The sequence below is a fragment of the Anabrus simplex genome, chromosome 5 (genome assembly GCF_040414725.1).
Source record: "Anabrus simplex isolate iqAnaSimp1 chromosome 5, ASM4041472v1, whole genome shotgun sequence".
Classification (NCBI taxonomy): Eukaryota; Metazoa; Arthropoda; class Insecta; order Orthoptera; family Tettigoniidae; genus Anabrus; species Anabrus simplex.
Window position 1 is genome coordinate 312,420,653 of NC_090269.1, and position 26,668 is coordinate 312,447,320.

The window sequence follows — 26,668 nt, forward strand, 5'->3', positions numbered from 1 at the left end:
CAACATGATGCTAGCACATTTGAGCACCTTCAAATATCAGCGACTGAGCCACTACTGAACCCATCAAATTGGGCGGCATGGGAGAAATTGTAATTTGGGTTTAATATAATGAGAGGTGACCTAGATCTATACATCATATTCTATAGCAGTTTCTTCTTCCTTTTTTCTTCATGAGTGTAGGATAACTGTAGGCCTACATAGGATAGGCATTTTCAGGGTAGGGATATGAACCTCAGATCCCTGAATAGTGCTGCTGTCATGTCACCCATTCTAGAAGTAATAATGCACTTTAAATGCTAAATCTTACCAGAGATGGATCTAGGAATTAATAATAATAATAATAATAATAATAATAATAATAATAATAATAATAATAATAATAATAATAATAATAATAATAATAATTGATCATTTCTGGGACCTACTGCATGAAATATTAAACAAAATTCCCAAACACCATGTCAAGCTTCTTTTTGGTGACTTCAATGCCCAACTAGGTTGTGAACAGAAGTACAAGAAATTTATAGGAAATTATCCTGCTCACAAAAGAACCACCCCAATGGCAAAAGACTGGTGTCCATTTGCGAAAATCACAATCTGCAGGTCATGTCGACCTACTTTCGCCATCTACCCAGAAAGCAAATGACTTGGCGTTCTCCCGTCCAAACTCTCGGAGTGTTCCAAATAGAGCATGTTGCAATCTCCAGGAGAAACAGCCCTGAGATTATGAATGTCAAAGTGAAGAAAGGCATCAATGTGGCCTCAGATCACTATATGTCTCTGAACAAATTCAAACCAATTCATGACAACACAAGGAAGACAACCAAACAGATTACACTCTTCGACAATGATACACTTAGGCAAAGAGTCGAGGAGTTCCCGGAGAAGGCTAGACCAAATGACTGTGACTTTAACAACACCAAAAGTCTCTTTGTTGAGGCCACCAAAGACGTCACAGAAATCAAGAGAAGCAAAAAGCATGCCTGGTGGAATGATACCTGCGAATCAGTCCTCAAAGAAAGACTCAATGCGTGGAAACAGTACTACTCTACGAAATCAGAAAATGATTGGGAAACCCACAAAACCTAACGTGCCCAAGCAGCTAGGGTGTTCAGAACTGAGAAACGTAAATACGAAAATTCTCTCATTGAAAAGATAGACCAAAACTTTAGGGAGAATGAAACCAGATAGTATTACAAAGCCTTCAAATGCAAACTCACTGGCTATAAATCATCATCTCTATGCTTTGAACGAAAGGATGGCACACTGGCGACGTCAAATGAAGAAAATTGTAGCATTTTGACAGATTACTTCAAGAATTTACTTAATTGCTCTAAACTGCAAAGCCCCATTGAGACCAAGGAACCCTTACTCAGGTACCCAGATTCCAGACCACCTGACAGAGATGAAATCAAGAGCCACATTGTCCGTCTCAAAAATAACAAAGCGCCGGGGGAATACTCAGTAATAGCAGAACTATGGAAATATGCCCCAGAGGAATCACTTGATATCTTGCAAAAGCAAATAGAAGAAATTTGGAGTAAGGAGACCCTACCAAAAGATTGGAAAATATCTTTGATCCATCCATTACAGAAGAAAGGCAGTTTGGAGCGTTTGGAAGCACAAGTTGAACATCAAATAGGTGAATACCAAGGAGGGTTCAGAAAAAGTCGCTCAACAGCCGAACAGATCCAAAATCTCAAAACGATCATCAGATACTGTACACTATGGTCCAAGCAGTATGTATCTGTCTTTGTGGACTTCAAGAAAGCGTACGACTCCATTGACCGGGAAGTCCTGCTAAACATCTTAAATGAATTTGGAGTTGATTTCAAACTGTTGGCATTAATTAGAGCCACCCTGACCAATACAATATCCAAGGTGAAGTTCCTCGGATGTCTCTCGCATTCCTTTGACATCAAAACAGGAGTCTGACAAGGTGATGGGCTATCCCAGATACTCTTCAACTGCGTTCTTGAGAAGATCATCAGAACCTGGCGGGTGAGATTACAGGAAACCAACTACAGTCCACTAAGAATAGGAACCAAATCCAAGGGGATCACTACAGACTGCTTGGCATTTATAGTCTTATGTTCTTATGTATTGAACAGATGGAATTTATAATCTAGTATTCGTACTTGACTATAAGTACATTTCAATACGGACCATAACATGGGATTTGTAACATGTAATGCTTAGCATTTGCCAATGATATTGCCATTCTCTCAAATGATGTAAAAACCGCTAGAGCACAAGTCGCAATGTTAAAGGAAATTGCCGAACAATCTGGTCTGCAGATATCGCTTGAGAAAACAGAAGTAATAACTAACATCAAAGAGGCCCCACCAAAACTCCATACAAAATACGGGGACATCACCCGAGTAGACAAATTCAAATACCTGGGTGAGATCATCATGAAAAATGGACTGGACCAAGAAGCACTTCAGGAGCGAGTACGTAAACTGGAAATAGCCTACCAAACATCTTGCACAATCTACAACAAAATATGCCTTTCTCAAAACACCAAGATATGTCACTATGAAACAGTTATGAAGCCAGTAGTTCTATATGCAGCTGAAACCCTGTCTCTAAATGTCAACAAAGGACTCCTTGAAGAACTGGAGGAAAAGAGCGCAAAATTGTGCGAGGAATCCTCGGATTAAAGTACAGAAATGGAATCCATCAAAAGAGATCCAACATGGAAGTCTACAGCAAAACAGAGATAATTACCGACACAATCCGAAAAAGACGGGTAAGATTTTATGGTCATCTGAAAAGAATGGACGGAAAGAAGTTAACTAAGGAGATCTTTAACTTTTTTGATTCAAACACCAAAACCACAATTCCCTGATTTAGAAATACCAAAGAAGACCTGCAAATGCTACATATCTCAGCTAAAGACGCCCTTAACAGAGATCACTTCTGCAAGAAAATATTGACGAACATGCTAAACCGAGACGAGCTAGGACAGAGGAGCGTAAGCAGGCCCACTATCAAAGAATGAGGGAAATCTGGGCTATAAAGAGGCCAAGTTCAGCGTCAAATTCAACAAGACTTAACGTGGTCCTTGATGGCCCCAGCGAATTATATAATAATAATAATAATAATAATAATAATAATAATAATAATAATAATAATAATAATAATAATAATAATAATAATAATAATAATAATAATAATAATAATAAAATGGATCGGAAACACTAATTTGACAAGAAAGCATGCAAAAAGAATGAAAAGCCATAAGGAAAATTCTAGGCCCAAAACTCACAGGTGAACAATACGGACTTAGAAACAAACAGGAAATAAAACAATACACAATTCTCAGCGAAATTAGAAAACACTGATGGAAAATTCTATGGATAGGCCTACATCAAAAGAATGAACCCTGACCGACTCGCGAAACAAACAACAGGAGTAAAACCGAAAGAGATACTATGAAATGGCAGGCTTCTTCCTACTTGGGTTAATTTTGTTCACTTGTTAATGACTACGGAATGTGAACAACAGAAACATAATTTTTTCATTTCAAAAATAGTACACGTATTGCCTGGAGTTCAAATCATGGCTGCCTTGGTGAGAAGAAAGTGACTATCCCACTTGGTTATCACGCCCCTCTCATGTTAATAGAGATCACCCATACTACATGCAACAGAATGGACATACTGGTTAAGGGTTGTATGAATTGATCCAGACATATAGAAATTGTTCAAATAAATTTGAAAGTGAACATGGTTCCACCTACCTTGGATCAGAAGTAAATTACAAAATTTAATGTCGGTACTGACATCCAAAAATGGAAATTTTTTGTGAATAGGTGCCTTTATGGTAGCAGGAAATATCTGAAATCTCAGTTAATAACCAGGAGAACTAAGATGTGAATGTACAAAGTTTTTAGTGAGACCGGTACTGTTATGCTTCTGAAACTTGAGTATTGCCAAAATGTGATGAAAGACAACTGAGTGTATTTGAAAGAAATATATTAAAGCCAGTTGAAGAATATGGAAGATGGAGGAAGAGATAAAACTTTATGACTTACTAGCAGAAGTACCCGTTCTTCGTACGGGTTATCAGAAACTGGCTTTAGTTACTCATACTATCGGTATGACTGACTTCATTAGATACCGGTATTTATATCACTGGTGTATTTGCTTAAGTACGTAGAAATTATTTGTCATGTTTGGAATTATTGTGTATCTTCTTTTTCTTTTCTTCATGGGGACCTCTATTAGCGTCGACCTCTAAGATCTTTTGCTACCATGATTTTTCTTCATTCCCACCTACATGTACCTGCTCCCTTCACAAAGCTGCAGGTTTAGTGTAAGTACACTTCCGCTAGATAGTACCACAAATATAAATATTATTGAATGTATTTGTTTGATCCGACATTTCGTAACTATTACAAATGATCAAGGAAATTCGCAATGCATAAAAGAAACTACTATAATTATTGAGAATTATAATTCTCAGGGCTTGTCACTCATTTCTCACATCATATAATGAATCTGAGTATAAATTTTGAGAAGTTTATTCAAGTCATGGGAGCACCATCTTGACAATTGTGTACAGTAGGTATATAGGTTGTTTTCATGGTTACAATTATCGTAAAAGTGGACCAAAATATCGGCACTAATAACATCAGTGATCCTACTACTCCATGATCTGATAGAAAATAGTTTAAACTATGCTAACCTGACGCCTGTCGGCAACCGCTGGTCGCTGTACTACGGAGATCTCCGGGGCTATTATTTTTATACTTCACTCCCTTTCCATCCCCGCCCAAAGGAGTGCTATGAGCGTTTTACACAACAGTTTATTTTTTCCAGATAGTAAGTCATATGTGTATCAATTTTGGTTGGCAGCTATGCCCAAACGTACTGCTGTAGAATCCTGGAGCTGACGTTGCCTTGGTTACGGCCGTTCGTTTCTTTATCCGATTCCTAGAGCAGGGGTAGTGTGGCTCCAATATCTCCATAACGGTTGGTTTTAGGGCCTTAAAACATGGTTATCGGGCCCGAAGGGTTTACCGAGTTTTGTTCTTTGCGTCAAGGGGCTTAAAATGAGCTTTGTTTCGTCCTTGTACGACAAATTCAATTTCGCCTATATCAGCCTATTATTTTAATATTTATATATTTCCCCCCGTCACCCCCCCTTCCAATTGTTTTGAAAATAAAATACAGCCCATGTTACTCACTGGCAATGTAACTTTCTATAGGTGAAGTAATTTTTAAAATCGGTTCAGTAGTTTTTGAGTCTATCCATTAAAAACAAATATACATTTTTTCCTCTTTATAATATTAGTATAGAAGTATAGGTTACATCCCTGCACATACGGTTGCCGTCAGCAAGGGCATCCAGCCGTAAAACAGGGTCAAATCCACATGTGCAACACACTTCGCACCCACAACACCACAGGTGTGGGTAAAGCGATAGAAGAAGAAGATACTCATTTTAAAAATGTACCCGCTTTTTTATTCTTCCCCCCCCCCTTAAGTGGATTTTCCAAAAAGAGTGTGTTCATTTTTAAAGGAGATTCCAAGTACCAATTTTAAAGTCTGTAACATCTTCATTTTTTGAGATATATGTATCCTCATATAAATAATTCAACTCCTTCCTCACTTCTTTTCACCCCCTCCCCCCACTTAAGTGGATTTTCTGAAAACGAATATTTGTGTTCTTTTATTTTTAAAGGGGGATTCCAAATATCAATTTTCATGTCTGTAACATGTTAGGTTTTTGTGATTTATTGTAGATAATTTCGTTGCTGTAGAATCCCAGGGCTGACATTGCCATGGTTACGGCAGTTCATTACTTTATCCGATTCCTAGAGCAGGGGTAGTGTGGTGCCAATATCTCTGTAATGGTTGGTTTTAGGGCCTTAAAACATGGTTTCCGGGCCCATAGGGCTTACCGAGTTTTGTTCTTTGCGTCAAGAGGATTAAATTGAGCTTTGTCTCGTCCTTATACGACAAATTTGATATTTTGCCTATATCAACCCCCGTGCCCCCCACCTCAAATTGTTTTGAAAATAAAATACAGCCCATGTTACTCACTGGCAATGTAGCTTTCTATAGGTGAAGTAATTTTAAAAATCGGTTCAGTAGTTTTTGAGTCTATTCGTTACAAACAAACAAATTTGTCCTCTGTATAATATTAGTATAGATTAAAAAACCAGATATCAAAACAACAATAAAAGTCAAAAGGCTGGAATAGTTTGGGCACTGAAGGATAACAGAAGATCTTCAACACTATGCCAGAAGTAATTAGGAAATTCGGAAGACCTAAGATGGGGTGGGAAAAATGTGTGGGGCATGGCATACAGACCATGGGAATTCAAAATTGGAGGATCTTGATTGTGAATAGAGAGGAATGGAACAATGTTTTAAGAAGGCAAGGGTAGACAAGGGACTGTTAAGCTGCTGCTGCTGCTGCTGCTGATGATGATGATGATAATGATGATGAAGAAGAAGAAGCATATCAGATATAGTTTTAACTTTCAGTACTGTCACTAAATCACTACTATCTTTCCATAAGTGTATCTTAGTTAGGCTGATGATGACCCACATAGGGTCGAAACTAGTACCTTATTAACATATTGTAATGTATTCATAGACATTGCAATTACTGTCCAGTATTGAGTAGGTGGAATAAACTTTGTAAATCATATGTAAAAAAAATGTGCTCTTATATTTTCAATTTGTAGAAAGTCTCCATCTGTGACCTGGATGACAGTCGAGGGCAGATCACTTTGAAGGAGATTGCTGATGAGTTTGGGAAGGACAAAGCTATCTTCATCAAGACAGATGTTACCAAGCCTGATGAACTTACAGGTAAAGTATTGCAGTTCCTGCACAACTGTACCGGTATTCATTTATTATTCTCAAACTTTTGTTCAGTGTCTCACCCAAACCTTCTATACTTAGTTAATTCATACTTATTCAGTAATGTCTGCATGTTATTATGGTGATTTAACAAAACTGAAAATAAAAGTGGGACTTTGGATTAATAGCTGAAAGGTCAGAACAGCAACATATGGTACAAAGGGTCCTACGTTTTATTCTCGACTAGGCCAGTGAATTCAGCCACATCTGGTTAATTTTGTGAATTATTGGAGGTTTTTGAAATGTTAGGTATGGGTGCAATTCATGAAGCAACTCTAATTACATAATTATGAAAAGAGAAATAGCTAGTAGAAATTACCTCAAACAAGAGCAGAAACTTCACTCTCCTCCCTGTCCCTCAAATCCCTTCTTTTCTACATCATATGATTCTACGGAGAAAGAGAAAGAGATGCGTTTATTAATAATAATAATAATAATAATAATAATAATAATAATAATAATAATAATAATAATAATAATAATAATAATAATAATAATAATAATAATAATATATTCAGTAAACTTCACAACGGATGTCCACATCAGGCCTGAGAATATCAGATTCACATCAAAGCACAATTTCATTTGAGTGATTGCCCACAAAAGAGCATTGTTAAGAAAATATTGCAATGTTTGGGCTGGGAAGACTTGAGAGTAATGAGTTGAGCAGCTAAACAGGATATTCCGAGCTGTCTGTGAAGAAATGGCATGAAATGGCATTAGCAGATGAATAAGCTTGAGTGTAGCTTTTAAAGGTACAAAAGATCGTAATATGAAGTTGTAATTCAAGAGGACAGATTGGGGCAAATATTAGTTTATAAGAAGAAAAAAAGGGACTGGAATAATTATTTATCAAATTTATTAAATGACCCAGTTCTTTGAAATCATGTAAGAAACGTTTAGGTGAACTACTGATAGGGGATCTGCCACTTGGGTGACAATCCTAAATGCAGATCAAGAATGACTGATTTAGACATTTTTACATACAGTACCTTTCCAAGATGTTTGCCCAGTTTCTTGTCCCCAGACTCTCCCCTAAATTTCAAAAAAGAGTTAAATAGCCTACAGATTTTTCTTCTATGTCTAGCACAGAACAATGATAAATAAGTTCTATTATTTTAATTTTCAAAACTATTCATTTGTCCAAACTCACTAACTTGTATATCTCATTGTCTGAATTTTCTACAGCTTCCTTATGCCATTCTGACACCATGTGTGAATTAACTGATCTGCTTTGAATATGAGAGAGGGTGTGTTACAAAACCACCTTACATAACCCCATGTTTTAACAAACTATTTCTCTTTTAATCAATATTCACTGTATTGCCTATTCTTTGTCTTTGGCCAGCCACTAGGTGGAGGGAGAATTTGTAATAATAATACAAGGTGCATCACATGTAGCCCTTGAAGAGCACAACCAAGTTTTGGGTGCTAACCAGTAATATCTCATTGGTCATTTCTCTGTAGGAACATTGCCTTTGAAAGTTTAACTTTTCATGGGCTTCCAAGGGTTGAGCAGAATTTTCAGACGGAACTTTTATCTAAATCACTACTCTTTTGTATTCCTACATTGCTAGCTACTGAACTGTCATTTACTACTGCTCCTTCTCATACATCATGTTCAACAGACAATCCCTTCATAATAACACCATCATCATTATATCTATCACTCGCATATTCAAGCTCAACTTTAGATTCAATGTCTTCATCTGTTTCAATAACTACCAAGTTTGAGCCTCCGTCACTGTAATTCTCCTTTGTGCAGCGGTCGCTGGAAAAGTTAAGTGTAGTAATCTTTTTGTGTCTTTTCACACCTCAAAATATTTTTGTATATCTATACTCATAAAACACTTTACACGCATATTAGGTGATTAAAGGATGATTAAACATTAATACAAATAAACATTAGCAATGATAATCCGGCTACTTGGCTGAATGGTCAATTTAGTGGCTTCAGGATCAGAGGGTTCCAGGTTTGATTTCCAGTTGGGTAGGGATTTTAGCTGTGTCTGATTAATTGAGTTGTTTAGTTGCAAAAGCAGCTACATCTCTTTATTGTAAAATTGTGGTGTTGCTGGTTTTGTTCCCTCCAAATAGTCTTGTATAATCCATTCACTGCAAAACAGTTCATATTCGGGTACATCATGCTGTTAAAAGCAGGTGAAGTTGGGGATTAGTTTCAAAACTAGCAAAGTTACTACCAGTATTCGCTTGAAAAACCATATACATCTGAGATACATCTGTGAGAAGGCACTGTGTGGTATACTACTGCGCTTCACCTGTTCTCGTCCATTGTCAGCTGTCCATTCTGACTAGCTGGTGTTGACCGCGCACCTGCTCAGTGGCACTTTCAATTTAATCCCAGCAAAAGATTTTTCTTTACAAGAAACAGCAATGGACATTATGTTCTTAAGAGAGAAGCCCATTACAGGGTTAACTTAGGATGCTATAGGACTGTCTGCAAAAGGTACAAGGCAATAAAAAAACGTGCTACCCCCCACTCTGTTACCAACAGTTGTTAAGGTCTCTCTGTTGAAAGTCCGTGATGTTTCACGATGTTTGGTCCTGATTGGTTATCACTGGAGTCTTTGTTGTACTACAAGAACATCGTCCAGATAACTGATATAGGAACTGCTAAAGATGCTGCTCAGCAAGATTCTGTGTGTACAAATGCGTGTGAAGTTACTTGGTTCTGTAGACCAGTGAATGGCCAAGAAATGTGAATGAACAGAGCATATCCATGCTTAAAAGTTTCAGCTTAACTGTTCTGCAAATTAGATTTTACATTGCTTCCTAAATGTTCATACACCGAGCTCAATAGCTGCAGTCGCTTAAGTGCGGTCAGTATCCAGTAATCGGAAGATAGTGGGTTCGACCCCCACTGTCGGCAGCCCTGAAGATGGTTTTCCGTGGTTTCCCATTTTCACACCAGGCAAATGCCGGGGCTGTACCTTAATTAAGGCCACGGCTGCTTCCTTCCACTTCCTAGGCCTTTCCTATCCCATCGTCGCCATAAGACATATCTGTGTCGGTGCGACGTAAAGCAAATAGCTAGCTAAATGTCCATACTTTGTTCATGTTTGGACAATGATAACTATTAAGCTGTATCTATATTGTTTTAAAATGGGATACATCTGTGCAGCTTGCTTCTAAAATCAATCCAGAATCAATCCCCAATTATTTACAAAACTATAAACTGTGGATCATTTATATCTGAGGTATGTATGGACTTATCTCATGCAAAAACCTTGCCAGAGTTTTAAGGTTTACGTCTTTCATGCAGTAGAGTTTTATATGACTCCTGAAACTTTTTGTATTTGTGACTTATCTGGTTTTGAAACTAAACGACTCAACTCCTCTAGCTCCAGGTGTATGTTAGCGTTCATCTTAATGCACATCTTCATTTACAAACAACACATCACACTACCAACCACCACAGAAACACACTGATTACTGGTAGCCTCCATAAACAACATCACTTGGAGATCTATGAAGAAGTAGGATGTATTTCCACAAATGGATCCACAAGACGAGCTGATATTGTTGTCATCAACCAGGCGAAAGGTGACTGATCCCACTGTAAGATTAGAGGAAAATGAACAGCAGCCTCAATTAGTGTGTGAGGAGAAAAAGGCCATATATGAATGATACATTAACCCTTTCACTTCGGTTGACTGCTGTAGCTGTCGGGTGGTACCTATGCCGCATACCCAGTGGACTGCTGTAGTAGTCATTCTGGAGCCATGCCTCATAGCCAGTTGACTGCTGTACAAGTTGCATGTCTTTAGGCTGTTTTCTGTTTCACTACAATAGACTGCTGTGAAAGTTTGGCCTTGGAGGTCTCTCGTGGCTGTCTTGGGCATCTATAGTTATGGCTATGATCACCAGATGACAGGAGTAACCAGTTCGAAAATGAAAGCAATGTGTCTGGTATGTTACTCACTTCACGCCTAGTTGCTCCCCTGTGCTGACGTACTTGTGCTTCTTGACTTAGCTTTCAATCGCTGTGAAATTGTGAAAGGCTTGATGACGGAGGAAGGATATACTGCAGAGGAAGCTCTTGCCCTTATATTGGGTAGTAACTTTGTAGAAGATGATGATGATAGTAATTTGTCATCTGATTCTGGTGACGGAATGGCTTCAATCACACCTTATGCTTCAGGCATGTTTTCTACCTCAGTTACTGCTTCATCGTCTGAAAGGTCAGCAGACTTCATTGATTCAAATGAAGATGAATATAGTGAGGTTGAAGATCAGGTGCCTGAACATCTGAACAAAAAACTAAATTGGAAAAGTAGAACCTGAAACTGAAGAAACATAATTTTGATGCAACTAATTCCAGAAAGTTTAGTGGACAATGCTAGCATGTTAAGTTTCTTTCAGCTATTTTCTAACACGAGTATCATAACAGTTCTGTGCAAGGAGGATGAAAACTGCTAAAAATATACTCATAAACATTTCACCAAATATGCATTACAAATAAAATAAAATACTTTTAAACTCTGCTTGTCCTCTCCTCACGTCATGAGCCAACTGCGGACTGGAGAGCAGAGCAAGACAAGTTTCCTGTACAGCGGGCTCGGTGAACCACCCGCTGCTCACGTCCAGAGGGTCACACCACCATACTCGCTACGCCAGAAAGAAAGGGTTAAGGATCTCGGAAAGAAGTATGAAATTACAAAATGGGAAGTCGTTGGCCTTATGATTGTTGTTAGAGGGATAATCATAAGGATGCAAGTTATGAATCTCATTCCGTATTGACGGTTATCACTTTACAAAAGAAAATATAGGAGGATTTTATAAATATAATCATAAGGAGACGCTGAACTTCCTAAGAATAAACAAATCCTGGACCATAGCAGACTCTGCATTGAAAAATTCATTGGCAATTTTTAGACACCATTTATACTCCCTGACTTGAAATACCATGGGTTGAATTTTCTTTTTCAAATAAAATCTGAAAGAGACAACCTGCCTGATGGTTGGAAATTTGCAGGTTAGAGGTAGGGACCCTCTTAGAGGCAGTCCTGCCCAGGGAGTGGCACCCCTGCCTATATGAGTCCCAGGGCACGCTGACCCAGTGTGTAACATCTGGTAAAGGGCCCCAGCTCAGGGTAACGAGTGAAGACCTCAACGGCAGCAAAAGCGGAGAATATGATTCGGTATGGTGGAGCTGGTGGATGAGGCAACCCATTCTTCTGAGGGTAGTACAGATGGAACCCACTGCCTTGTGGGATGAGGAGGGATCCTCAAAGGCTAAGGGAGTAAAACCCAAAAGAAAATCCTCAATTACATTAGGCCTAGCAAGCCAGTAAGAGAGGTTGTTTGTAGTTGCTTTCAAAACAAATAAGAGCCTCGGAATGCATTTATCAACTAAATTAAGATGCCAGCATGAGCAGACTCATGTCAGGGATGATGGTTTATGGCCTGATGAGAGACAGAGTCTTGCAAAATGCAAAATTCCTCGAAGAGACTAACACGGATTGGGACCATCAACTTCCTCAGTCTCACAGGAAAATGTGAAGAACTAGTGGACCTCATGGAAAGGAGGAAATTAATGATACTGGGGCTGAGTGAAACAAAATGGAGAGAGAAAGGAATGAAGAAATTAAGGAAACAGTATACACTGTATTGACATGGAAATGACAAAGAGATGAGGAACGGTGTTGGTTTCATCATGAGTAAAGATCTAGAAGGAGTCACTGACATTCAGTATGTTAGTGAGAGAATAATAAAGCAAGATGTGTAAAATAGGCCTACCTACTAAATCAGTTGGTTTTCAGTATTGCATTTTGTTGAATTGTTTACTGAGGGTTTGAGAAAAATGTTATATTGAACACATTAAAAAAAAAAAAAAATTAAACTGAAAAAATAAATACATTCGGCACAATATAAAATGGCACAATCTTACTATATACACTGACTGACAGTGACAATGCAACACCAAGGAGGAGTGGTTCGAAAGGGATGAAAGTTGGGGAAAAAACAGAGACGGCACGGACGAATAATTGATGTTTATTTCAAACCGATATGCAGGTTACACAATGCGCACGGCATCGACTCAGTAGGATGTAGGACCACCGCGAGCGGCGATGCACGCAGAAACACGTCGAGGTACAGAGTCAATAAGAGTGCGGATGGTGTCCTGAGGGATGGTTCTCCATTCTCTGTCAACCATTTGCCACAGTTGGTCGTCCGTACGAGGCTGGGGCAGAGTTTGCAAACGGCGTCCAATGAGATCCCACACGTGTTCGATTGGTGAGAGATCCGGAGAGTACGCTGGCCACGGAAGCATCTGTACACCTCGTAGAGCCTGTTGGGAGATGCGAGCAGTGTGTGGGCGGGCATTATCCTGCTGAAACAGAGCATTGGGCAGCCCCTGAAGGTACAGGAGTGCCACCGGCCGCAGCACATGCTGCACGTAGCGGTGGGCATTTAACGTGCCTTGAATACGCACTAGAGGTGACGTGGAATCATACGCAATAGCGCCCCAAACCATGATGCCGCGTTGTCTAGCGGTAGGGCGCTCCACAGTTACTGCCGGATTTGACCTTTCTCCACGCCGACGCCACACTCGTCTGCGGTGACTATCACTGACAGAACAGAAGCGTGACTCATCGGAGAACACGACGTTCCGCCATTCCCTCATCCAAGTCGCTCTAGCCCGGCACCATGCCAGGCGTGCACGTCTATGCTGTGGAGTCAATGGTAGTCTTCTGAGCGGACGCCGGGAGTGCAGGCCTCCTTCAACCAATCGACGGGAAATTGTTGTGGTCGATATTGGAACAGCCAGGGTGTCTTGCACATGCTGAAGAATGACGGTTGACGTGGCGTGCGGGGCTGCCACCGCTTGGCGGCGGATGCGCCGATCCTCGCGTGCTGACGTCACTCGGGCTGCGCCTGGACCCCTCGCACGTGCCACATGTCCCTGCGCCAACCATCTTCGCCACAGGCGCTGCACCGTGGACACATCCCTATGGGTATCGGCTGCGATTTGACGAAGCGACCAACCTGCCCTTCTCAGCCCGATCACCATACCCCTCGTAAAGTCGTCTGTCTGCTGGAAATGCCTTCGTTGACGGCGGCCTGGCATTCTTAGCTATACACGTGTCCTGTGGCACACGACAACACGTTCTACAATGACTGTCGGCTGAGAAATCACGGTACGAAGTGGGCCATTCGCCAACGCCGTGTCCCATTTATCGTTCGCTACGTGCGCAGCACAGCGGCGCATTTCACATCATGAGCATACCTCAGTGACATCAGTCTACCCTGCAATTGGCATAAAGTTCTGACCACTCCTTCTTGGTGTTGCATTTGCTCTGTCAGTCAGTGTATAAAAATGGATGTATGTGTGTATGTGTGTAAATGACACATCTCCTCCTAAACCACTGGAACAATTTCAAATAAAACTTGGTATGCTTACGTAGCTAAACGGTAAGTCGTATCACAAGGTATTAAAATAATCGAAAAAAAGTGTTGAATCCACAGTTTTCGGAATTGCTGAGATGAATAGTGACACTCCCAATCTTTTAAAAGTCAAAGTTCAGCTCCCTTTTGGGTGGGGGGCAAAGGGGGAGTGATATTGAAAATTAAATAAAAATAGTGTTGAATACATAGTTTTCGGGGTCACCGAGGTGAATTGTACACTCCGGATTTTTAGTATCGTGTGACAAACCATGTGGAGGTAAAGACAGCCCAGGAACCCTTAGGGGCAGGGGGCGAGGGGGCTGAGATATACAAATTAAAGAAAATAGTGTCAAATCCATACTTTTTGGGGTCACTGAGATGAATAGTGACATCCCGGATTTTTTTATAAAGTCAAAATTCAGCCCTATTTGGGGTGGGGGGCGAGGGGCGATTTATATATAAAATTAAACGAAAATAGTGTCGAATACATAGTTTTTGGTGTCGCCGAGGTAGAATTGTATACTCCAGATTTTTAGTATCAGGAGACAAACCACGTGGGGGTAGGACAGCTCAGGAACCCTTAGGGGCGGGGGAGGGGGGCAAGGGGTGTGAAATATTAAAATCATCAAAAGTAGTGTTGAATCCATACTTTTCGGGCTCGCTGAAATGAATAATGATGCTCGGAATTTTTTAATGTCCAAGTTCAGCCCCCATCAGGGTGGGGGCGAGGGGGGAGTGGTATATAAAAATAATAGATGGAAATTAATGAGGCACTTCCAAGCATCCTAGAAACTTAAAAATTGGTATCAGAGGAGCTGATGACTTCAGGATCCCTAGAAAAGTAGAAAATTTTCAAAATGACCTGAGGGGCCACACTGGGAGTCTGAAATTTGAGGCTCAGCATAAGAATGCAGTCAGATATATTTATCCTAAATGATAACCTATGGGTTTCATGGGCTTAAAAGTTTCCTGAAAGTCCTAATTTTTAGTCCCCTCTCCCATATCAAGATGGCGGCATAATCTGCCAAACGAGCTTGAAAATTGAAATTTAGCAAAATTATAGCTTTTAGCCTGTAACCAATGGAAAAATTACGAGATGTTTAAAATATTTATATTTTACCCCCCAAAAATATCAAAATATGGACGCAATTTTAAAGACGGTGCAGACCTTCCTTTTGAGGTATTTGGTGCCTAAACGGTAAGTCGTATCACAAAATGGATGGCACATTCTTGATTCAATTTCGAGTGATCTTCAACTTTAGTCCTATGACTTTTTGTCTATCTCTATCCCTTATATGTTAAATTTGGCTCTATTTCTGGATTGTGCGTATTTTTTACACTTTCTACATGTATAATTGGTAGTTTGATTCACTTATCCGAAATATAGGATCATCAAGGTCTACGTGAACCTTGGCTCATGCAGTAGCTTTATGTGTACCAAATTCTATGCTTTAGCAGTCACGTATGTGTCCGAAAAGTAATTCACTGCCCAAATTTCACCGTATTCAACATTTTAAATTTAATCTTACCCATAAATAGATTAGATACGAGAACATATCATAGGACCAGCCATTTAGACCAATAAACATGGCATTTTATCGTAGGCCTACAATCCTTTTGTCGATATTGTGTACCTTTCAGAGCAGTTAATCTTCAAATGAATGTAAAAATGTTCATACTTTCGTATGTCGATCTATATTTATACATTGAAGTCGATTTGTAGCGATCCAGAAAGGGTGTGCGTGCCTTTGTAATTAATACTTTACAAATCTATAATGACTCTCAGCAGGGGGGCGTCTGCTATTGTAATCAGTGCCCCCCCACATCGACTTTAACTGGCAGTATGAATGGGGTCTTTCTCCAAATCCTGTGTACCATTATAATTATTTTCCCTCTCGATTTGACTGGCAGAAGGCTAGGGAACATGCAATATTTTTCAAAACTCCTTTACCCGATTGTGTTATCAAATCAACAAATACTGATCTGCATTTAGGGCAGTCGCCCAGGTGGCAGATTTCCTATCTGTTGCTTTCCTAGCCTTTTCCTAAATGATTTCAAAGAAATTGGAAATTTATTGAACGTCTCCCTTGGTAAGTTATTCCAATCCCTAACTCCCCTTCCTATAAATGAATATTTGCCCCAGTTTGTCCTCTTGAATTCCAACTGTATCTTCAGCTTCAACTTTATCTTTGGTTGTAGGCTAGGGTACTCGCCATTATAAACAAATTTACCCATCTAAAATGTGCTTGACATTAGGCATAGTGGCCTGCTATTATAATGGAAACTCACCAACTCGGTGTGAGTGGCAGTAATCTGACTGGCATTAGGAAAAGGGGCCTGTCATTATATTGATAACAGCACAACTCAATTTTCACTGGCTGTAGGGAAGGTGCCTACCATTATAATAAATATTCCTCGATTGTTATGTGTCTGGAAGTAGGAAATGGGGCTTCTCATTGCAACGAAAACTCCCCAGTGACGTGGATTTCATCCCTCTTTCTTTCATTATTTTCTGCCTCCATTTTAAACTCGGTGATTGAGAGTGACCGGGAGAACTTTGCCCAAACTTCATGGCCTGTGGCCTGTGATGTAGAGCATACGCTCATCGCCTGCCTGCCCACCCGCTTACAGTGCTATGTGCCTGCGGGACGGTATGCCTGCCGTGAGCACCTCTGCTCTAGACACATTATAATCAGATTTTCGTAGTAATCATAGCATGTGTACTACCTTACTTAAAGTGGTTGATGACATAAGACAAGCAATGGACAAAAGACAGACAACACTAATGGTACTCCTCAACTTCTGCAAGACATTTAATTCTGTAGACCGTGATTTGTAACTGTCAAAATTTTACCTATTAGGTTTTTCAAATAGCATCCTGAACTGGATGGATTACTTTTTATGTGGTCGGCAGCAATGTGTTATCAACAAAGATTGCCAATCTTCCTTGTGGTGGTGCTTGGAAACAGGAGTTCCTCAAGGTTCTACACTAGTGCCTCTTATGTTTTCACTGTATACCAATGATCTCTCGAAATCTCTTAGATACAGCAGACATCACATATATGCAGATGACATGCAACTGTACATCCATTGTAGACTGGATGATATTTTATAAACAACGGAGAAATTAAATTTAAATCTCGAATCAGTAAACAACGGGGCAGTAAAACATGGACTGTCTCTTAACCCTGGCAAATCCCAAACAATCCTTAAAGCCAGTCCAAGGCTATTATCCAAAGCAGATTGTGCAACTCTCCCAGTGACACGGATACAGAACATAGTCATAACTTCCAGGAAAAAATAAAAACAATCTCTGAATCACTCTAGATGAACATCTATCCTGGTCCGCATATATGGTATCAACTTGCAGGCAAGTATTTCCATCACTGCATACTTTCAGCAAGCTCAAATTTATATTTCCCTTTAAACTTAAAAGAGTTTAGTTGAAATGCTAGTAATACCAATTCTTGATTACTCTGAAATATTTGACTGCACTGATGTATCACCACAGAAGTTACAGCGCTCGCAAAATGCATGCACAAGGTTAATTTGCAACCTCGAATACACAGACCATGTCACATCATCCTACACCAAACTTGGCTCCGTCTACAAGATAGACATAATCTTCACTGCCTAACCTTACTACAGTTAAATTTTTAATTTAAATTCTCCTTCTTACATTAAAGAACGTTTCTATAATCTCTCTTTGCACCACATAAGAAATCACAAGAGTACAGAACATGCATATTCTTACCATACCCAATCAAAAGTCCTCAATATATGGCACTTCCTTCACAGATAATGCAATTCGTGAATCTGTCACAAGATGTCAGAGTACATCCTCTTCCCCCCGCCGTCTACTTTATCCCTTCCCTGTACCTTTCTCAACTTAGGTGGATACTCACAGTACAAGAGTAACTTTTATTTCACAGATAATTATAGTTTCTTTTGTAAATCTCGTCTTATTTTTACAATTTAGTTGTTTATGTATATCCTCAAAATTGTACTTATTTTCTGTAATATAGTGCTTTTTCCTTTGACTTTTATAACTTTTAATGTATAAGTACTTACAGTTAGCTATATTTCAGTAGTTCTAAATAGTTTTTAAGTTTGTGTTAGGTTACCTTTAAATGATTTGTAATTAATCATTTATCATTCCAATTATGTTACTGGTTAAGTGTACGACAGGGACAACTGTTTCCAACTTTGCCAGGATAAATAAACTATTTCTTCTTCTTCTTCTTCTTCTTCTTCTTCTTCTTCTTCTTCTTCTTCTTCTTCTTATTATTATTATTATTATTATTATTATTATTATTATTATTATTATTATTATTATTATTATTATTTACAGCTGCTTTCAAGAAGACTATTGAAACATTTAAGGGACTTGACATTGTTATCAACAATGCTGGAATCTTAGATGATGCCCGTTGGGAACTTGAAATTGCCATTAATGTGGTAAGTACACTCAGCAATACCCTGCAATGTTAAAGGGTACTCTTGCTTAAATTTCGCTGGTGGCTCATATTAATCTATGTATGGAATACAGGGTAAGATTTTTTTTTTTTTCAATTTCCTTTACATCGCACTGACACAGATAGGTCTTATTGTGATGACGGGATAGGAAAGGTCTAGGATGGGGAAGGAAGCATCCATGGCCATAATAGCATTTGCCTAGTGTGAAAACTTGAAACCAGGGAAAGCCATCTTCAAAGCTACCGACAGTGGGATTCGAACCCACCATCTCCGGAATGCAAGCTGACAGCTACTTGACCTTAACTGTGCAGTTGTTCACTCAGTGGTAAGAAAAATACATTTTCTTGGAAACATTACATACTGATGATCAATCAATCAATCAATCAATCAATCAATCAATCAATCAATCAATCAATCAATCAATCAATCAATCAATCAATCAATGATCTGCATTTAGGGCTGTCACCTAGGTGGCAGATTCCCTTTAGCTGTTTAAATAATATTTTCTTAAATTATTTCAAATAATTTAGAAATTTATCAAACATTTTACTTGATAAATTATGCCAATCCCTAACACCTCTTCCTATAGAAGTAAAATTTTCCCAATTTGTCCTCTTAAATTCCAACTTTATATTATTATCTTTCTACCATTAAAAATTATAAGACAGTTAATAAAGTTGAAATCATTACACATTTTGAAATGAAACATGTTGCCCAGTTGAGTCACATACTGAAAGACAGGAACATGAATAGGAACACAAGTCAGTGTAGGAGGAGGGAGTAACTGAAAGAGTAGGCAAGAGAAAACACAAAAGAAGAAGGAAAGTCTTTGCATCTTCATCGGTGTGAATGCCTGTCCTCCTGATAAAGTTGGCAAGTAGAAATGAGCTCATTGGAAGGCTGAGAAGAAATGAATGTAGAAGAATTATTGGACTGACAAGAATGAAGCCCATCTATTTGTAGATGTGGGAATTGTTCTTGTCATTTTGTGTTTTCATGTTTGTCCTCAACTCCTCTTTTTGTTGCTCTCAATTTGCACACTGACTCATCAGTGTGTTTTATCTTGTTAAGTGTTCATTTCAATGTTCCTGTCTTTCTCTATATGACTTAATTTGTCCCTTTCTTTACTTACAGAGGTTGTTGCATAAGTCAGGACAACCACATTAAATCTTACAAACATGTGAAAGCATGGTAAATCCTGAACTGTATATATGTTTAAAAACATGTGTCCCTCTTTACTGAATGTCACTGACAGATGACATTTGCATGCATTGGTTCCTAGTTTACAATACATTAGTGTGCTACGAACCGTGCTCCAAGTTGGATGTAAAAAAAGTTGAACAGCAGACATGTGTGCAAACTGCTGTTCCTTGTGCCAGAACCTTACATCAGTGCCATGTAGAACTAAGAGAGGTGTTCGATGATAAATTTTTGAGGCTTTCATACATAGATGTATAGCAACTCTTCAACTGTTGCAAAGTAGACATCTTGTGCCTGCTCAGGCAGAGATATTGGTGACTATTATCAAAAAGTGTTAACAAAAGACAAGTGTTGGACTGTACAAAAATTATTCAAAAATATGGGTATTTCTGCATCAGTAGTTCATTTTGCTCATAATAAAATGATTTCTATTTACTAACATTTCGATTGTCCCTAGCCATTAGCTCCAGTATCCAGATGCAATGTGGTGCTAGCATTGAAAAACATATTCCAGTGGCGTTCCAATGCATAGAGTGGATTTACATTGCAGCTGCTTCTTTAGAAGATATAACACAGTGGTACCAAGTGAAATGGCCATTCAGTTAGGGTTGTGTAGTTGTGAGCTTGCACTCGGGAAATGGTAAGTTTGAACCTCACCGTTGGCAGCACTGAAGATGGCTTTTCTTGGTTTCCCATTTTCACACGAGGCAAATTCTAGGGCTGTGCCTTAATTAAGGCAGTGGCCACTACCTTCTCAATCCTAGCCCTTTCCCCTCCTTGTATCATCAAAAACCTTCAATGTACAGTATTAGTGCAACCTCTTAACCACTAGCAAAAAAATAAATAAAATAAAATAAAAAAGACCATACTCACAGTTATGCAGTAGTTCCTTCAATATGTTTATGAATTAGGAAAGAACCCTTATCTATTACCCAGTTAGAGTACTTTCTATTGTGAATATTGTCATCTTCAGCAACTGACTTCTAGGACAGAAAATATTGTGTCCCTTACCAAATGTCCCAAGTGGTGAATTTTCAAAACACAATATACAAAGCACAAAAATTTGAGAAAAATGTGGAATTTGTCTTTACCAGATAAGGGACATAAACAACACAAAAATAAACACAAACATTCACCAGACTATCCCAAATAAGATGATGTTTACCTTCAGAAAGTATAGTAAAGTTAGTGCAATGAAATGTGTAGGAAAAAATGGAGAGGAAGAGTGACTTAGTTGAGGATGCAAAAGACACTACACAGTAGAATTGAAATACGACTCTTACTCCAAAACTTTTCAGAAAGACAATTTTAACGTAGAATGAGTTCTTTAGGGGACATACTTGTTCAAAAGCAACATGCAGACAGAGTTATCAACAGCCGTATCGTGCATGTGTAGGCCTACTAGGGTTGCCAGGTTGTACGCTTTTTGTGTATTTTTTGTACCGTTAAATTAGCCTTACATTTTTTATTTCCCCATACAGCACTTTCTTCCTTTTTTTTTAAATATTTGGTGCTGGCTAATAGTAGAATCCATAACAATTCTTCTCCTTAATATAAAAAGAAATATTATTATTATTATTATTATTATTATTATTATTATTATTATTATTATTATTATTATTATTATTATTATTATTATTATTATTATTATTATTATTATTTAATCTCTTCAGTCTAGATTACATAATATGACTATGATAGACCAGTTCTCAGGAAGCACTTGTTCTTCTGTTATATTCATGTAATACAGTGAAACTTCGGAATGTGAGTAACTTGGTCTACAGGTGTTTTGCAAGACGAGCAAATATTTTAAACAAATTGTACCTTGATAAGCAAGTGAGGTTCTGCAATACGAGCGTCACGTGTGCCTACGTTTTCCCCTCGCCTGTTCATTTGTTGAATGGATGAACGAGATCTTTGGTCCTGTTGTGAAGACATACGTTTCAGAAAATAATCTGCCGCTCAAAGTTTTGCTGGTTATGGACAATGCTCCTGCTCACTCTCCAGGTCTTGAGGCCTTAAGGACGACTTGCTGGAGGAATTCAAGTTCGTTAAGGTTAAGTTCCTTCCTCCCAACACTACTCCACTACTCCAGCCTATGGATCAGCAGCTCACTTCGAACTTCATGAAGCTATACACATTTCAGTGATGCTTCGAAGTGACTGAAGAAACAAACCTTACCCTTTGAGAGTTTGGGAGAAATCATTTCCCCATCATGAACAGCCTGAAGATCATCAATAAAGTATGCGATGGAGTCACCAAGAGAACTCTCACTTCCGCTTGAGGAAAGCTGTGGCCTCACTGTGTCCTTGGACGTTACTTTGAGGGGATTGTTGGTGACAATGAGCCGCCGATTGCCGTTGAAATTGTGTCCTTAGGGAAGACTATGGATCTGGAGGTGAATGACAAGGACATTCAAGAGCTGGTGGAAGAACATAGCTAGGAACTGACCACCAACGAACTGATGGTCCTGCATCGTGAACAACAGGAGGAAGTTATGGAGATCTCGTCCGGGGAAGAGGAGGAGGAAAAGTCCATGAAATCTCTCACTTCAACCGAGATTCAGGAGAAGTGCAAACTGTGGGGAATGGTGCACAATTTTGTAGAAAAACGCCACCCGAATAAGGCGAGCAACGAATCAGTTCAACGACAATGCAATGTCATATTTTCGTGAAATCCTCAAAAAGAGGCAAAAGCAACAGTTATTGGACAGGTTCCTCATTAAAGTTGCATGAAAAGAAAACAATTCTAGTGAACCAGCAGACAGCAGTGATTCCCTTAGTGAAATTCATGCTACACAGTAACTCTTCTCATATCATCTCTCGTCTCCCTCACACCAACAATGATTCTATTGTAAGGAAAAGTGCACTTTAGTTTGTTTTATATTTTGTTTTAGAAATCGTATGGGAGTAAATATTTTTGTGTTGTGGACGAATCATCCGCGTTTCAATTGTATCTTATGGGAAAACTTGCTTTGATATATGAGCGCTTTGGATTACAAGCATATTGCCGGAACGAATTATGCTCGCAATCCAAGGTTCCACTGTACTTGTTTAAATTGTAGTATGCCTTCCTTGTTATTAATTATTAATTTAAGGCAATATTCACTGAATTATTGCCATAAAATTGATGCTCTGGCTCAGTAGAATTAATCACAAAATTTCTGGAAAATTGCTGGCCAGTTTTAAATAACTACAAGATTCTTAAATTTTTGTAATGAAAAAGTACAAAATTTAACACCAAAATTACCCAACGTCACCTTTTATAAAAAAAAGTATTCTATGCATGTTTTTATGAAAACAATATAAACGTTGTATTTTAAACCTTTGTTATTTTTACAGTGTGGTATATAGCTATATTCATTAGGCACACAATGTCACTTCTTTATATAATATCCACCCTGCTCTCTTATTCCATCTACTAATGATTGTATATATACCTGCATGGTAAAAGTCCATTTCAGCAATTCTAAGTGACCGTGAAGCAACTATGAGTAGAGAGTCATTATCTACAAAACCTCCTTCCATGAAGAGAGTCCTTCAGTTGACAAAAAATGTTAATCCGGGTGTTCTAAGTCAGGGCTGTAATGTGAACGCGGCAATGGTGTCGGTTCCAGTTTATGGATAGTGTTCTTTGTTACTTGACTGACATGTGCTTGAACTTTGTTGCACAGCAGCAAAACATCCTGCTAATTGTGATTTGACTACATGTTTGTTGTCAATAACCATGTTGTTTATGTACTGCACATTGTCAAGTGTTTGTGTGATGTGCAGTCTGCCACTACAACCTCTTGTGGATGTTTCCTGTGGTCTCATACTTACAACACAGCAGGAACTCTATAACAGTAGACTGCTTTTGATGGACATCAAGCACAGTGGCCATCTTGAATGAGTACTGCTATGACTCCAAGTTTGGGAACGAGATGAATTAAATTTGGATACAAACAGTAAAGGTGCTTGCTTCTCTTTGGGTTGATGAGGTATCGAATCTACTTTCTTCACAAGTTAAGAATGAGATATTATTGAGGCAGCAGTTTACTGGCAGATGTAGGGAGATGTGTATAAAAGAGGTTTGTAAGGTTAAGGATGCAGAGGGAGATATCTTTGTAGACTCTAGTATCAAACAAACCTAAGACTAATTCTGTGAAATAAAAAAGTAATGAAAGGGAGTTCAGAAAGGGAAACAAGAAGGGAAAAGAGGGCTGGGGGAATGGTCTAGGCCAGATAGAATAACAAAATTATCTTATTTTATGAGGGAAATATGATAGAAAATTGGAAGAAGGAAAAGTGTAATATGTAGCCTATGGTTACAACCATAGAACAGCATGTGAATTGGTATTCTAGAAACTCTAAATTGCATAACATGTTTGAAGTCTATGATAGACCACTTCTCATTAAATTGAAAGCAGATAAATTTAATTTGCAGCATTTCTTATAAATTTAATCTTATTTTTTATTATAATCATTAATACCCATTTAAAAATTGTAGAATACCTTACTTGTTATTAATTATCAATGTAAAGCATTGATGAATGTCAGCATGTACTTTCTTATTAACAGAAGTTCTCTTTAGTTACATTTGTAATTTCTCAATTTAGATAATTATTTATTTAGTTGCATGCTCTTTCATTTTGTCTTTGTTATGTTCAATTTAATTAATGCAAGTATCAGCAGTAATTTATAATAAATTATACTTGCTCCTCATTCTCTGGACTTGTGGAACTGGGAAAGAGAGGTTGTCATCATCATCATCATCATCATCATCATCATCATCACCACCACCATCATCATTTCCTTTTACTAGCTGACACCGAGTGGGAGCAAATATGCTTCCTCTCCACTTCGTCCTCTCTCTTCATCATTCTTCATCCAACTCTGTGTTTCAGTCCAAGTTCTGTTATCCAATGCTCTTCTTCACAGAGTTCATCCATCATAATCTTGGTCTTCCTCTTCCTTAATTCCCTGTCATCTGTCTTTCCAGTGCTCATCTTGGCAGTCTTTCTTCTTTCATCTGCTTGACATGTCCAGATCATCTCAGTCTGTTCTGTTCAAGTTTATCGTGTAGTTTTTGCACATATATCTTCTTTTCTCACTCTATCCCTCCTTGTTTTCTGTACCATGAATGAATATCCACAGCCTGTTTCCAGTCATTCGACTGGGTCAGGAATGGAATGAATGAATGAATGAATGAATGAATGAATGAAGCCCCCATCTAGCAGCGAGGATAGGAATTGTGCCAGCTGCCGAAGCCTGTCGCACTCCTCTGGGCCAATGATTAATGATGACAGATGAAATGAAATGATATTGGAGTGTATTGCTGGAATGAAATATGATAGGGAAAATCAGAGTACCTGGAGAAAAACCTGTCTCACCTCCACTTTGTCCACCACAAATCGAACATGGAGTAACCAGGATTTGAACCATCGAACCCAGCGGTGAGAGGCTGGCGTGCTGCCGCCTGAGCCACGGAAGCTACTTTCTGTACCATACACTTTGGGAATTTCATTTTAGCTGCCTTTACTCTACTCTCATCTCTCTGAGTCATTGTCCAGTTTTCTACTGCATATGTCATTATAGGTAAGAGACATCCCTTGTACATTACTTCTTTAGCCTTCATTGGTACATATTTATTCCATATTAATCTCTGTACCTGTTGGTAGGAGGCACTCCCCAGTTGTAGCCTTCTACTAATTTCTGTATCCAGTTTTCCATTTACTGTTGATTCGCTTCCCAAGTATTTGAAGTGTTCTACTTTTTTCAGTTTCTTGTCTCCAATTCTGATAGCTCCTTTCCCTGTTCTTACTTCCTCTACTCATCATTATTCCTCTCTTCTCCACATTGGTTCTTAATCCCCATTGTTCAATCCTTCTATTCAGTACATTCACCTGTTGAAACTCCTCCTCATCTTCTCCCCAGTTCATAATGTCATCGTAAACATCATTACATTCATTTGGAAAGAGAGGTATTCCCTATTATTCCAGTTACCCTTTCTTTTGTTTGTTGGTTATCACTTTATTTAAATTGGATGGTTCTTGTTTCCTTCTAGACTGCTGTGGCTAGAGGAACTATGCTTGCCTTTGAACATATGGGCAAGGATAAAGGCGGTAAAGGTGGAGTGGTAGTGAATATTGCATCCATCTTGGGACTGCAGTCTATGGCTGGATGTCCTGTGTATGTAGCAACCAAACATGCTGTTATAGGACTCAGCCGTTCCTTTGGGGTGAGTAGCAGTTTACTGAATACTTGCTGAAATAATATTAATAATACTTTGCAATTTTTTGAGATAATAAGACAATATGCATAAGATCAAATTAAACGATATTAAACCATTTCTTATATAATATATATATATTTAAAAAACAACCTCTTCTATTAACCTAGCTATGCTAAGAAAATAAATCACGTAATCCATCAATGGAACAACATTTGGACTTCTTCCACTAGAGGCCAAGTCACCAGAGAAATATTCTTCCCTGAGGTTTTCAACCGCCTGCAAAAGTAACGTGTTGGTGCCAAGCTTTGAAATTACTCAATTTTGGTCATGGCAAATTTGGTTATTATTTTAATCAATTTGGAATCAATCGTTCTGATGGCTACGTGTGTGTTTGCAGATCCTCACAAACAGTGGACCACCTACTGTTTGAAAGAAGAAGGCATGACTTGAACTCTCATTTGAATTATTGCAACATTGCATTATCAAAA

The 26,668-nt window shown here is 38.7% G+C and overlaps 1 protein-coding gene across 1 annotated transcript in view; it reads left to right on the forward strand.

Moving 5' to 3' along the window:
- LOC136874029 (15-hydroxyprostaglandin dehydrogenase [NAD(+)]) overlaps window positions 1–26,668 on the forward strand; it is a 57,459-nt gene that overhangs the window by 16,631 nt on the left and 14,160 nt on the right. Inside the window, exons 2-4 of the mRNA XM_067147512.2 lie at window positions 6,704–6,830; window positions 18,643–18,749; window positions 26,013–26,186. Of these exons, the coding sequence (XP_067003613.2) occupies window positions 6,704–6,830; window positions 18,643–18,749; window positions 26,013–26,186 (408 nt within the window). The remainder of the gene's footprint in view (window positions 1–6,703; window positions 6,831–18,642; window positions 18,750–26,012; window positions 26,187–26,668) is intronic.